Source organism: Abramis brama (genome assembly GCF_963993115.1).
Source record: "Abramis brama genome assembly, chromosome: 1".
Taxonomy (NCBI): Eukaryota; Metazoa; Chordata; class Actinopteri; order Cypriniformes; family Leuciscidae; genus Abramis; species Abramis brama.
In genome coordinates, this window is record NC_139963.1 from 33,476,369 (window position 1) to 33,492,076 (window position 15,708).

General features: G+C 37.0%; 2 protein-coding genes across 2 annotated transcripts in view; both read right to left on the minus strand.

Annotated features, from left to right (window-relative positions):
• Positions 1-10,415, minus strand: part of rab11fip4a (RAB11 family interacting protein 4 (class II) a) — a 47,185-nt gene extending 36,770 nt beyond the window's left edge. The window contains exons 1-2 of the mRNA XM_084110684.1: positions 10,141-10,415; positions 2,661-2,748 (exon numbers count right to left, since the gene is read on the minus strand). Coding sequence (XP_083966810.1) covers positions 2,661-2,748; positions 10,141-10,293 — 241 coding nt within the window. The 5' untranslated portion in view covers positions 10,294-10,415. The remainder of the gene's footprint in view (positions 1-2,660; positions 2,749-10,140) is intronic.
• Positions 10,416-11,884: 1,469 nt separating this feature from the next.
• Positions 11,885-15,689, minus strand: coil (coilin p80). Its single transcript, XM_084127507.1, has 7 exons — positions 15,334-15,689; positions 14,188-15,235; positions 13,400-13,489; positions 13,175-13,222; positions 13,032-13,101; positions 12,796-12,884; positions 11,885-12,099 (listed from the first exon to the last, which is right to left on the minus strand). The coding sequence occupies exons 1-7, from the start codon at positions 15,582-15,584 to the stop codon at positions 12,040-12,042; spliced, it is 1,656 nt and encodes a 551-aa protein (XP_083983633.1). The 5' UTR covers positions 15,585-15,689; the 3' UTR covers positions 11,885-12,039.
• Positions 15,690-15,708: the final 19 nt, after the last annotated feature.

The window sequence follows — 15,708 nt, forward strand, 5'->3', positions numbered from 1 at the left end:
AAACAGTAATATTATGAAATATTATTACAATTTAAAATAATGGTTCTCTTTTTTAATATATTTTAAAATGTAATTTATTTTTGTGATGCAAAGCTGAATTTTCATCAGCAAGTACTCCAGTCTTTGGTGTCTTATGATCCTTCAGAAATCATTCTAATATGCTGATTTGATACTCAGTTATTATCAATGATGGAAACAGTTGTGCTGTTTAATATTTTTTTTTTGGAATACTTTTTTCAGGATTCATTGATGAGTAAAACGTTAACAGCATTTATTCATAAAAACAGCATTTATTCAAAATAAAAACATTTCTAACAATATAAATCGTTACCATCACCTTTTATCAATTTAACGCATCCTTGTTGAATTAAAGTACTAATTTCTTTTTTAAAAAAAAGTTATTGTTCCCAAACTTTTGAACGGTAGTGTATATTGTTACAAAAGATTTATATTCTAAATAAATACAGTTCTTTTTAACTTTTTATTCATCAAATAATCCTGAAAAAAATATTAAGCAGCACAACTGTTTCCAACATTGATCATAAATCAGCATATTAGAATGATTTCTGAAGGATCATAAGACACCAAAGACTGGAGTACTTGCTGATGAAAATTCAGCTTTGCATCACAAAAATAAATTACATTTTAAAGTATATTAAAAAAGAGAACCATTATTTTAAATTGTAATAATATTTCATAATATTACTGTTTTGTTTTTTGTTTTGTTTTTTTTTAACTGCAGGCTTGATGAGCATAAGAGACTTCTTTCAAAAACATTAAAAATAGTAATGTTTCCAAACTTTTGACTGGTACTGTATAAATATATAAAGCTGTACACAATAGGTCAGTTTTAGCAGATGCCAAAGGCAGACCAATAGTAATTGTACAATAGTAAAAAGTACAATATTTTAAATACACCATACACAACAGCAGAGTATCCTATGGGACCTCAAAAGGATAGGCAACATAGGCTTTAGCTTTGTAGACTTGGTGTGCGTGCTGGGGATCAGGGATTAGGGGATTCATTAAGGAAAGAGTGAGTGGGAAGACCACTGGGGCTCATTAAACACTCTGGGACAAAGTCTTTCGGCCTGGAGCCCATTTGGCCTGCTTACTTCTACCTCTTCAGTCACTTCCACAGAGCGCTGACAGAGAGACGTTGTACCCGGCTCCCCGTGCCTGCCTGTGGCCTGACTATTCAGCTGGCAGATCTGGGCTTCATAAGTCTGCCAAGCAGCGCGAGTGTCCCTGCCTGACAAATGTAACCCTGTTTACTGTGCTCTTAATGGCAGTGAAATAGGGAAAAGCGAGTGCTCCCATCTAGACAAGACAATAAGTGTCCAAAAACAGCTATAAATAACGTGAAATTAGACTGGTGAACCATGATTAAACAGTAACAGACTGTGTCTGTGAAACCCTAAAAAATATCCCATAGCGATGCTTGACACTATAATCAGGAATAAAGTCCCCCCTTCTTTTAACTGAGAAGCACAACCCACGCTAACAAGTGAATTACTATGCTGTCATTATATGGGAAAATATTTCAATCTGATAAACCTTAATTAAAGGCACACCCAGAGATGCTCGTAAATTTGCTGTTCAAATGTGGTTATTTTCAATTAGGCAGATCAAGAGTGTTCAGCGTTGAAGCAGAGATCTCTAATCAGATTGTGCTCACTCAAGCTATTCATTATTCCTTGCAGTCCTACACATAGAAGGGAATGCTAAAAAGACAGAGCTGAGGTGCACCTTTATCGATCTTTGGATTCTTCAGATGAATTGTTCAATAAAATGAAGTGATAATACTAGTCTGGAGATAAAATTGCATTTATTCATCGTTTGGCACACTTCGTTTGGCACACTCTTTATTTGATGCCACACAATGAACATTTAGGGCTGAAAGGAAGCTATAGTATGTATAAAAAATAATTTTCATAATCAGTATTTTAATCTTGTTTTCCAATAAAAATAAGATACATTTACATACATTATTTAGTTTCTATTGCATTATTTAATTATTAAACCTTTTTCAGGTGAAGCAGGGATTCCAAAACTTTTTTGATTGCTGATCCCCTTTTACCTAAAATATTCATTTAAAGTACTGCCTTAGATTTTAAGTTAATATTTCAATAATTTAACTACACATTTGCATGTTCACATTTCTCTGATGTTGGTTAATGGTCCCATAACATGCAGGTAAACAAATAAATTATTTAATTATTTTTAGTGTGTTATTTTGATTGTGTTTTATATTGTTTTTTGATTGTTTTGTATTTTAAAATGTGTTTAATTTAATGTATTATTTATATTTAATTTATTTGTTTTAATGTTACAATTTTATGATTTAATTCATTAACTTTTCATCATCAAATGAACCCCAAACAATTTCCTCATGAACCCTGCAGTAAGGTAAAAACAATCAAATTAATTCTCAATTCTCAAAAAAAAAGTAAAGTATTCTTATTTTACACCGTTTTCTCAAGTAAATGTATTTAGTTTTGAGGATGTTTTGATACTTTTACTGGAAAAAGATTATTTTTGCAGTGTAGCTCATGATTTCATGATTTGATGTTTTTATAATCCCTTTGATCTAATGAGAACAGATTCATCAACGGTATATATGGGCATGAAATACTGCTCGAGGGGAACAGTCCTCTTACCTTTGATTGCAAACACTCCATGACAGAAATCTTTGAAGTTAATTCTGCCATGAGCATTGGGATCCAGGTACTTGGCAAACTTCTTAACCTGAAAAAAAAAAAGAGGACAGTCGTAAGAACAGTAAGCACAAAGTTACCTTAATGAGGAGGGCGATCACCTGACATGTTCAGGATGGTACCTTCCTACAGATAAATGGGAAGATGTGTGTATTATCAGTGGTCAGCTTCACCTCCCACAGATGATGCAGTAGAGCAGCTGCTGTCAGGATGTGTCGTCTCCCACTGTCAGCAAGTCTTTGTGTTAGACAGCTGTCCAAGAGAAATAGACCGATCCTGACATTCTGCTGACACGTGACACGACTCGCTTACTCAACTCATAGACGATTTGCCTTCAAACACCTTTGCCAAGCGTAGCTGTATCTTATAAACCATGTTTTTCTGATAACAGTGAATACTGTATTGCTCAGCGGTTGCTTTTTCGTGACTTAGAAGACTTAAGAGTTCTCAGTTATGTTTAAGTCTACAAATGTTCTTGTCCAACATTTCCTAAAGATGACACACAGACCATTGTTAACATACAGTCTGTTTAAAGCTATCAAATGTGAAATGTGAAAAAGCATATCTAAGATAATTTGGTCTTGGAAGAATTTGATGAGAAATGTTCATAGCAAGTTCATAGTGATATAAGGGGCTTTCGCACCAGGGTGGTTCCCCGAGAACTAATGGTTCCCCTAGGACACTGTGGTTGATGTACAGTGTTGCTAGCTGAGCAGAAATACATGATCATGTTTCACTTGGTCCCCTCAAAGTTGCGTTGGATTTTCTTTTATCAAGAAGATCTCATTAGTCATTTTTCATTCCTATGGGAAAGTTGCCCTTAAGGGCTGCCAGACTTGTTCGAGTTTATGAGAAAACGTTCCATGGTAACACATAATTCATCGTCACTGTGTTTCACACCTCACACACAGCTCCTTGACAACGTCACTCCTTTCTAAATATATTCACCTCCAATAGGAGGAGAAGTGTTCTTGACAACCTCTCAGTTTTGAATCTCTCGCCTTATAACCTGCTAGGATGATTCACCACGCTGCCACGGAAAAAGAGGTGTTTAGTGCAATAGCTCTAACAGAGAGCTGAAACACAGTGGCCATTAAAGCAGGTGATGTGATGCATCTGTGTAATGGTGCATGCACACAGAGGAGCACACATGAGCTAAATAAATCACTTGCCCCAAATTCCTCTACTTCAGCTCAGGCAGAGAGAGAAAGTAATTCAGAGAGGCCTACAGAAAAATGCAATTCATAATCCATTCACACTACCAATCAAAAGTTTGGGTCAGTAAGTCTTTTTTTTTTTTTTTTAAGAAATGTATACTTTTATAAATTAATTCAGCAAGGATGCATTAAACTGAAAAAAAAGTGAAATTTATAATGTTACAAAAGATTTCTGTTCTGAAATAAATGCTGTTCTTTTTGAACCTTCTATTCATCAAAGAATCCTGAAATAAAGCATCACGGTTTCCACAAAAATATTAAGCAGCACCACTGTTTTATCAACAATAAAAAGAGATGTTTCTTGAGCATCAAATCAGCATATTATAATGATTTCTGAAGGATCATGTGACACTGAAGACTGGAGTAATGATGCTGAAAATTCAGCTTTGACATCACAGGAATAAATTACATTTTTAAATTATGTTAAAATAGAAAACAGTTATTTTGAATTGCAATAATATTTTCACAATATTACGGTTTTTACTGTATTTGTGATCAAATAAATTGTTCAAAACCAATTTAAAAATCATAACGACCGCAGTGTACATGCATAAATCAAAACCAGACCTCATATACAGTATGTTAAGCAATCAAAGTAAAGTTGCATTTCTGCATATCAATGGATGTGGAGAAACAGGAGAGCGATTAGTTGCATTTAATGAGGTGGTCAGGTGAGGTGTGCACTGGCGTAACAGACTGTGCTGCTGTAGCCGAATGCATCACCTTTATCAGGGTCCACCACTGACCAAAAGGAAGCATAATGTTTTTTACCAAATAAGAAATGGAATAAATTAAAAATATAAAGGAGTGACAAACTAACTGCTTTTATTTTTTCCCCCTTTATTTAAATCAAAGATGCGAAAAAAATTCCCGATTGTACTCGGCCCAGTCCCCCTGTGGTGAAAATCAAGCTTTTAATAATAAGTCAACACTATTGCTGTGTATTTTCTCTTTAAAACTGCAGTGAACTCAAAAATGCAAAGATGAAATCGCTGGTGATTCTGACGTCACAAACTACCTTGTAACCAATCGAACGGATCTCTGAGCTTGTGCAAGTGAGTGGAGGCGGGGCTAATTCTCATATTCATAGAACCGCGTATACTAAATGAGGCAAGGGAGTTACATTCAAGCTATTTTAAGGCATGAATAATTTTTTTCAAATACATTTTTTTTTTTAATATGTCATTTTGGTGATCAAAGATAAGTTTTAAGAGATAAAATTATTGACTACTGGGGGACTTAAACAGTAATGAAAATGCTGTCATCACTCACCCTCATATTGTTGCAAAGCCATAAGACTTTTGTTCATCTTCGAAAAACAAATGAAGATATTTTTAAATATTTTTTCTGTCCCTCCATCGACATGTCGAAGTCCATTACATCAAAACATTCACGCTTCAAAAAATTCATAAATACATCCATATGAATTGAGCAGTTTAATCCAAGTCTTCTAAAGAAACATGAATGCTTTATACAGTATGATGAACAGATTTAATTTAGGCTTTTATTCAAATATAAAGACTTGGATTACATTTATGATGCCTTTATTAATTTTTTGAAGCGTGAAAGTTTAAGGGGAATGAGAGGGAAATCTCTCAGATTTCATTTGTGTTTTGAAGATGAACTGAAGCCTTATGGGTTTGGAATGACAGGACGCTCATGAGGGCGAGTAACTGATTTTTGGGTGAACTAACCCTTTAAAGATGTTCTTTGGAGCAGTTGTTTTCAGTTTACATCACTAAAACTGGCTACATCAGCGAAATCAAAAAATTCACACCACGTCCAGATTAGCTGCAGATTTATTACCAACAATTTGTTTCTTTAAACTCACTGAGCACATCAAACTTCGTCCTCACAGTCATACGTGATGAGTTAAGCACCATTCTTGTTTTCAATTCTGCATTCTCTGTTACATCTTAGCCATGAGAAGTCATACAGCATCAATGAGCGATTAAATTAAAGCTCAGTCAGATGCTGTTGACCATCTTGTCACTGTTTGATCTATCAGGGTCCCTGTGAAGTAGTGCTGCTGTGAATGAGCGTTGTGTCAAGGGCTCAATGTTAGCAAGCGCTCTTCAAGGCCATGCCTGTGGGAGGGGAAGAAGAGCAGAGGCACACGTTCACCACACGTTCTGCACTGAAACATCCTCGTGCTCTTCATGCATATCAATCACTGCAATCCTCATACAGCGACAGGAAACGGACTGGAGGAGGAGATGGAGAAGGGGAGGGGAGATATGAGAGGGAGGAATAAGGAATGAAGGTGAAGACTAGATGGAGGATGAAGAAAAAGCTGACCTGAAAAAGGCATCAGAGAAAAAGGAAAGGGTATGAGATAATAGGAAAGGAAAATGGAAGAAGGGGTGATAACATTTTAAATGGTTTAAGACTGAATGCAACTAATGGATTAAAGAAAAGAAATGGAGGACGGATTGATGAGAAGACCTGCCAGGACCTCGAGACGGTCATCACAAACATTCAAGCTGCTATCATGACTGTTCCTCACAACTGTGACTCAGAATCCATGTAGAGAGACCAGTCATATGTGACTGTACCTCACACTCACACTCACACTCATGCTGTTACATCACTTCCTTCTGCACAAAGCACTGAACTGTATCACAGCAAATGGTACAACATGGCACAAAAACATTTGCTTCTGACTAATGACAAGCACTACTTTACAGCTTTTTTTTTGCTGCACTTATTACAGGATTCTTTTTTTTATTATTATTCAATTTTATTCTGCTATAATAGTGTCCAGTTAAATATAGAAAGCGGAAAATAAATGAAAAGTAACAGAGTAATATGTAACAAAAAATAAATAAATAACATACAAATATGATAACAGTTTACTTTGCAATACCATTCAAAAGTGTGGGCTCATTAAAAGTTTTATTTAAAGAAATTAATTTTTTTTTTTTTTAATTGACAGTAAAGACATTTATGTTACAAAAGATTTATATTTCAAACACATGCTGTTCTTTTGATCTTTCTATTCATCAAAGATTCTTGAAAAAAGATGCATCAGTTTCCACAAAAATATTAAGCAGCAAAACAGTTTTCAACATTGATAATAATAAGAAATATTTATTCAACACCAGATCAGCATATCAGAATGATTTCTGAAGTGACACTGAAGACTGGAGTAATGATGGAGTAACGATGCTAAAAAATGAAAGCAATTTTCAGTACCTATAATCCATCATCATTATATTATTATTATAATTATTAATCCATTTCTGGTGTACACTAGAATTGGTGTCTATCAGTAGTGTACTTAAATACAAAAATACAACTAAAAATAACATACAAAAACACCATAAAAATTAGGGATGCACGATATGTCGGCCACCATATCGATATATGTTCATTTTTAATGTTATCATTATCGGCCCGATAAGAAAATTTGGCCAATAGCCTATATCAAATCCGATAAATAATGAGTTATATCTTACAGCTGAGACACTTCAGAAAATCATACACATTACAAAGAAAACACAACATAATTGCAAAATGTTAAACTATCATTTGATATGATGTAATTTACATAGTTCCACATTATAATTTACACCTCATTCAGAGGTGATTACATATCGCAAGACATTGCGAGTTTGTCCTGTGCAGCAGTAATGATTTGTATTTTGGTTTGTTCTGATTCTGTGGTGAAGGCAGGGCCGTCCGGAGACCCGCGGCAAACGGACCGAGGGGAAGATAGTCCACCCTCTGGAACAACCCTCAGAATGGAACCCCAACCACCCCCCGAATGCTATAGGATCCGCCCCATACTTGGGACGGCGCTATCTGAAGGTTTAGAAGGATGACTCTTACGGAGTCCTTCCCCTTTGTGCGCACTATCAATCAGATAAAATCAACCCATTTGTCACCACTGCTCACTCTGTTTAGCAAGCAATACAGTCGCACGACCTAATGTGTTGTAGAAATTTACTGTCTGAGCTGGCATGGGTAATTTCTGAAATCAAATGAGATGATCTCAGTGCTTAATGATCACATTAATAATCCAAAATGACTGGGATAAGAGAGCCTAAAGATACAGTAAATCGTTACAAAAACAAATAATAAATCTGAATCTCTAAAAACCCCTTTAGATAATACTGAATGTAAGTATGTTCAATATGAAATAAGCACATTAAGCAGTGCACATCATCAAGATTTCCTGAAAAAGATTTAGGCAAACCGAGGCAGGTTGCTCATTCTGTTTCCATTACTGCAGTCCACTGAGACCATAGAGACTTATTTTAAATGACAAAGAGCCTTGAGGCGCCACAATTCATTATGGATTCAATTGAATGTGTAGAGGAAGCCAATTAAACATCTTAATCAGCTGAATAAAACAACAAGTGCCAACCAAGAATGGTTGCGCATGGTTGAGCAGCACAAAAAAACGGACTATAATTTGTCACGTAAAGAAAATACTTCCACTACGGTCAACTAAGAGCACCAAAACTCAAATTACAATCTCAAACTACAATCTGAAGATAAATCAAGCCATCTTTTGTAAAGTTATGTAACCTAAACCTACAGATCCAAAACAACCTGCATGTCCTTATCTTAAACACCACCCAGCATTTACTGAAAGGCCTTTTCAGCATCATCAGAGTGTTAGACATGATTGCCATGGTGACAGTAAAGGAAAAGGGTATTTTTATACCCGTTATTTCATACTTGCCTAATGACACGAGAAAGCACATGCAGGGTCCAGATTCTCCAGTGTACGGTCTAATAAATTTAAAACAAAGCACGATGAGTGACTAAACTGACAAATACAATGTAGCCCAACTGGGCAGAATAACAGGCGTCTCTGGAAATAAGAAAAGATAATGAGGATTAGCCAAAGCACCTGTGATTTCCATTATGCTGTTTGTTTTGGTCATGCTCTGGAAGATAAGCTGAACCGACAGATCAGCCAACCGATAAACTAAACGATCACCACGAAAAGCAATGTCACGGTTTAAAGTACAGCATTAAATAAATCTATGAAAGTCAATCAGGTTATCATTATTTTGCCAATTTTAATATTTCTACTTAATATAACGGTCTTCTGAGTGGCTGAGTGTAAACAGTAATTTCAACCAAAATACACAAACTCAGCTCAACTGATATTCAGCAGCAGCAGCAGCAATCATCACTCAGGCCGGTGGATATTGACTGGTCACTCCGAGGAGACATGCTGTCCATTAGACAGATTTCTAGACAAAAGTATTTACTGGCAGGTCTTCAAGAAGCACACACTGAGCTACACAGCTGACCCACCGAAGCCAGAAATGCAAGGTCAAGATCTACAATTAAGAAAACCAGTACTGCTCGTTGCTTGAGATTCTACAAACAGAACGTACATAACATCATGATCAACATTAAAAATGTGTAGCTTATTATAAATAAGAATTTCAATAGGCTATGTAGTTTTCAATGTATCCTTTATTATGTTTATGTCAAGTATCACAACGTCTTCAGTACAACAAACAGGGAAAACCATCATGTCGTGTATTTCTTTCTTCTGTGAAGCATATTTTGATGAATGTTGGAAACCAAACAGTTTTGGTTCCCATTGCCTTCCTTTCTATTTTTGTCCATATAATGGAAGTCAAAGGGAATGGAAACGTTTTAATTACCAACATTATTTAATATCATCTTTTAAGTCTCAAAGAAGAGTGTCATACAGAACGACATGAGGTGGGTACCAAAATAATGACAGAATTTTCATTTTTGGGCGAACTATACCTTTCAGGACATATATTTTGTTTGTCCTGGACAACCAGTCAACTATAGCCTATATTTTGTCATTAAACTGGGCTATTGTGGAATTAATATTGTGATGCATTCCTTGTTTCTCGAATATTTTTTTATCTGTTAAATCTACAAAAACAAAACAAAAATGAACTGTTGACTCTGTAAGTGATGACCGATGACATCACAGTTGAAGGAGAGTGTTGTCTTGGTTACTTGACGGAAGTGCAATTATTAAAATGCCAGTAGCCTAAATAAAACTATAGCACCATAAACGTCCAGCACCAATTACAGAATATAAGCCGACCTGTTTGCACAAACAGGTGAAACTAAGTGGTTTACTGAAATATTCCCAGAGACTGTTAGGTGTAAGGTACAAAAGTGCAGTGCAGTATTAAATGACAAACATTCATGAGTCAAGAAAATGAGTGAATGATTATGTAAAGACAGGTTCTTACTTCATCTCCTTGGCCGAACTGTAGACCGAGGTCCACGAAGTGCTCAACCCGAATATATCCGTCTGCATCCTCGTCGCACACGTCGAACACTTCTTTAAGCTTTTTCAGGAATGCCAACAGCTGTTCTTGGTCGGGGAAGACATTGCCGTCCATTGTTATGATGATGCGCTGTTAAACGCGTTGTATTAGAGAGATTGCGATGCTGTGAGCGCCCTCGCCATCATCTCTGCTCGCGCGGAGCTCAGCTTCACTCAGCGCTCTGACATCAGCTCAGCATCACTTCAGTTCAGCTGGAAGAAACCATCATGTGCGCGTGCGGAGGGGTCGCGCGCTCCTGCTGACGTCACCTGTGACGCGGAAGCGTTCAGCTCGCTTTAATTGGTTCACGCAGTTTAAATAAATGTCAACGAATCTCTGATTGGATTAAATCAATTGAATTCGCTTTAACATAATTTTGGACTGTTCTGAATCCAAAGCAGTTTCAAAACAGATACAGTAGAAGATGATCATATATGTTCCTGTACTCTTGTCAGCACTGCTGAATGAATATCAGTTCATAATAATATTCATACTATTTTCATGTAGGCTATTATATATATACTATCTTTGCTATTCATTACTCAACAGAACTCCACTTTCGCATGGGCCAAACAGAGAATTTGAGACCAAGGATTTAGTTCTTGCAACAATGGCATGACAAAGAATCGGATTGTTGTAATTCCAACTAAACATTTTATAATGTTTATACGCCCATATGAAAGGATTTTATTTATATTATTTAAACTTTTTAATCTGAATGACTCTCTCTGTATTTAAAAACGTTTGCTTTTACCGGCCTCATCCTTCCAGAGAGAAAACACAAATGCAGCATATAGTGTGCAATGACCGGGTTCTGCAAGTAAAAACTCCATTCATTTTCTCCAGAGGGAAATTGTTTTATAATAGTAACAAGACCAATTGAGATCTTTGATGTTATTAATTGGCGGTATACTGTTTGCCTATATTTTTTTTTCAACCAATCATAGTCACAGCGACAAAATTGCGCCAAAAGAGCTTGCAGGGAACGCCCACTCCTATGAAGCACTGAGAATGACATAACTGAGACGGTCTCCCTATGCTCTCAAAATGCTTCAATATTTATACACACACCCACATACTGTATATACAGTATGAGGATTGAATGCAACAATCTTTCCATCCTAATAACAACAGCATCAAAAACAGTTTATGCAACAGTTTAAATTTCAGAAGTATAAAATAGTTCTCGGTCAGCTCTATCAGCAACTGAGCATAAATAATCATAGATAATATTATTACTAGGAAAATCATTTCTATTATCATTCATCAAATCATTTTTTGACCCACTACAGGGGAGCTGCCAGCATGGGTAAAGCTGCGTAGTCAAGATCAGGAGCATATTCATTCTGCAATAAACTGGGCATTAATGTACTCTATTGTTGCTATAGTTACATACGCAATTTCCATGCGTATCCTTTGATAAAGTAAAAAAGTGTGCTTTTTAGTTGTTGGTTTGTGTGGTGACTTCACTTATTCATCATCTTGTTTACAAGTCCAAATAGGGAAAGATGCTATTCACAGAAAGTGAGATGTAAAAATAAGTAATATGCTATTTGTAAAATAATTATTTTTTAAATCTCGGCATCGCAGTAGTTAGTAAAAACAATCTTTGCCAAGAGGTTGGCTATTTGTAGTCACTATATAAACAGACACTGCCAATACTCCCTTTTTTTTTTTTTTTTAAACAAAGTATTTATTCAACTGACATTGAGAATAAAAAAATAAAAGGTTAATACAATTTCATGAGAATTTCACAAAACAGAATTAAAATAAGAAAGGTCATCCGAATAGGTGCGTCTCAGGCTGCATGTTTTCTGACCATCATCCGACATTTTCCACAATGAGCCGGGGCTCCAGAAGAGAATCCCAGCGCTCAGTCAGCTGCAGTAAAGACATCAAAGACAGGCTTGTTTTAGCCTACCACAGCATACGCACTTGTACAAAGAACTGCCCTTATTCACTTCAACAATTAAAAGGGATAATCAGAAAGCAACAATTGTGTGGGATTGGGGGATGGGGTTACAATCCAAACTACAAAAAAGGGTTTAGAGCTTTGCCAAACAGCACTCGCATTAGCACTGTCAGCTCAGGACATACACTGCATGCGTTAAACATGGAGTACGCACTTTTATATTCCTTTGTGTCAAATGCATTTCCCCAGCATGTAGTAACTATGATCCAAAATCTGAATTCACCATATGACATGAGCTGAGAAATAATTAGTTGTGGCGCTAATTAGTCGCTCTTCGTGCTACAAGCTTCTTCTTGTTTTTTTTATTCATCCCCCCACCAACAAAGAAGGTAACAGCCAGGAATTAATTTGTTCATTACAAATTACATTGTAATTACAATTTTTTTTTTTTTTTTTTTTAATACACATTCACCTAATGATAAGTGTGTTTAGTATTATGCCTGATCAGTTCATATGCATTTACAACCCATAATAAAATCTTTTAAACATATAAATAGATCTTTCCCTGAATTCTGATTTCTGTCAATTCAATGTTCCAGCCATACTAAAATCCACTTGATGTGGGTGTGTGAACCTAAAGTAACATTTAAGAGAGCATTCAGTACCTGTGATCCGTGTGTGACGGCATACTCCACTATCTCTGATCCATCAGGGTTCTGATATACCAGGTCAAACTTGCCAGGTTCAACTGGAGCTAAAAGACACATAACAAAATAAATTATTGCTGCAGAAGGAAGAGTGCAATCTAACACGTAATAAAGCAGCTGCCAAGCTTCAGGTGTCAGATTTATATAACTGAAACAGTGGCAATAATAAATAAATAAAAAGGTGTTGGTTATACCTTGAGGTTGAGAGAGCAGTTCAAGCTCCATCACTTTTGTTTGAGGATTGAACGCAATAATCTTCCCTTCCTAAATAACAGCAAAGACTGTTTTTAATATGCACACAACACAATTCACATTACAGAGGTGTACGATGGCTTACTTTATAGTCAGACACCTCTGGTGTGTAGTTCTCGGTCAGCTCCAGAAGCTATGAGACAGGAGAGAACAATCAAATAGATAAAAAAAATGGAAAACTGGTCACTGGCATGTGCTCACTGAAACTAGGAAGTATTATACTAACAACTGAGCATAAATAATCATGCATGTATGAAAGGATAAAAAATCCTCAAGTGTTTCTATTATCATTCATCAAATCACATTGCACCTTAAAAGCGATTTTTTGGCCCAGTGCAGGAGGAGCTGCCAGCAGGGGTAAAGCGGCGTAGTCTCGTTTGGGAGCTGGTTCAGGTGGATTCTACAACAACACAAAACATCCACCGCATGGTTAGTGATTCAAGTTTACAAAAATAATAAAATAAACAATAAATACATAGATACATGAATACATTTATAACTTATTTATATAATAAAGTATGAAAAACAAAGAACTATTAGTTGAAAGTGTTGTTCAGGTCTGGACGATTGACAGAAATTCTGAACATTTTTATGTTTAATTTTCAACCTAACCCAGGGACTCCTGATCCAAACACTCAGATACTCTAACCTCTATAATTCTACATAGATCAGTGGACCCCCTACATAAAAAGATAGATTTTCTGAGTAACACTTTATATTAAGGGCCATGGTTTCACAGACAGGGTTTAGATTAAGCCAGAATAAAGCCTTAGTTCAATTAGGACATTTAAGCAGCTTTTTTAAACGTGCCTTAGAAAAAAAAAAACATTACTGATGTGCATCTTGAGACAAAACAATGGCACTGACATATTTCAAGATATGCCAGTGTAAGTGTCTTAAGTAAGTGCATTTTAGCCTGGGACTAACTTAAGCCTTGTCTGTGAAACCGGACATATATGATTTACATATCTTTTCCACAGAACCCTAGATTTTGTGGTGTAGTGGAGAATTTGTTAGCAGCTTTATGCTTTAGTTAATTTGCTAAATTTAGATAACAGTAGTTTCTTATGATAAATCACATCTTCACATTCATCTCACCTGCAGAATAAAACTTTCATTAGTCAGGGAATCGTTCTGTTTCTGCCGCTCGAAAGGAGAGTCTTGTTTCCACGGTGTTCCCTTGGCCCTACCAAAATCTCCTCTCCAACCGCCTCGATTTGCACCTCGACCTCTGCCTCTCTCCTGCCCTCTTGCGTTTCCTCGGCCTCGGCCCGCTGCCTCAGTGGCGCAGGGTCTCAAACCGGCAATTCTCAATCCCATTCCTTGTAAGTTTGGTTTTTTAATCACAAGCTCTATTTCACTGGCATCAGAGTCTGAACTCTCCGCCTTATCCTGGGGCTCTTTAGATACAGAAGACGAGACCGACTGAACTGAATTTTGAGTGGTTGAGGAGGGCTGACTTGCTGCTTGTGATTTCTTGGCTACAGGTTTGACTTGGCTGGGTGATGAGGAGGAGGAGGAGGAGGAAGAAGAATCTGTGGAGCTCTCTCTACGTTGAGGTGTCTGTAGTAGAAGTTTTGAGTTTGTGCTAGATGGTTTAGGTGTAACAGGAGGTGGCTGTACAGCGATGCTGCTTTTGGATTTATTAACAGCACCCGAAGATGATGAATCCGATGATGTGCTTTCTTTTCGCACAGCCACAGCGGGCTTTTTGGTTGCACCATTCTGCTTGGGTTTAGGTTTTGGCGGAGGGGCCTTTTTGTGAGATTCGTCCTCACTGCTATCTGAAGAACTTGACGTTGGTTCATGATTCTTTGTACGAGTTGTTTTGTCACTGATGGCGACAGCCGAAGTGCTTTTTCTGTTGCTTTTCGAAGAGGAGGGGCTTGCAATGTTCTTTTGAGGGGTGGCAGGTTTGGTGGCTGACTCTTTCACCTCTTTTTTCTTCTTTTTCTTCTTCTTTTTGCCATCCTCTGCTGGTGCAGAGCCATTGCTATGAGCATCTTCATTCCTCTTTTTTTTACTCAGACCTTCACAGATCTGCGTCTCATCCTCTCTCACTCTTTTCTTGGTCTTTAAGATTTGTGCTTCAGAGTTCTGGTAAGCCTCGGCACCATTAACATAAACAGGACTGAATACCTTTACCCTGTCGATGGGGATGACAAATAAACACTTATCAACATTTAAAAGGTTATTTAACCTAGCAAGAACGTCCACCATATTATTATACAATACACTTCTTACCTTATACTGTCATTATCACGTACTATATAAATACTTTCTGTGGAAGGCAGGTAGCAGTCCTCAATAAACAAGTCTAAAATAGTCTTACGGCTGTAGCCAAACTTTTCCTTTATAATGCTGGAAAGATCTGCGATAACTCGGCATTTGTTCAAGTCCACCAGCAACCAACACATCCGACACTCAGGTGTCGCGGGAGGAGGATAATCAAAGTACAATCTAACCCTGACAGCATTGAGACAGGAGGTGGCCATGCCTGAGCAGTGTTGTTAGAATCAATGAGGCCGATGGAAGCGCTCACTGTTTTAAACGAGGGCTTCAGTCACGCTGTCACACCCTCTGCTGTCCTCTTCTGGTGTGGAAGAGAATAGTGGCGGT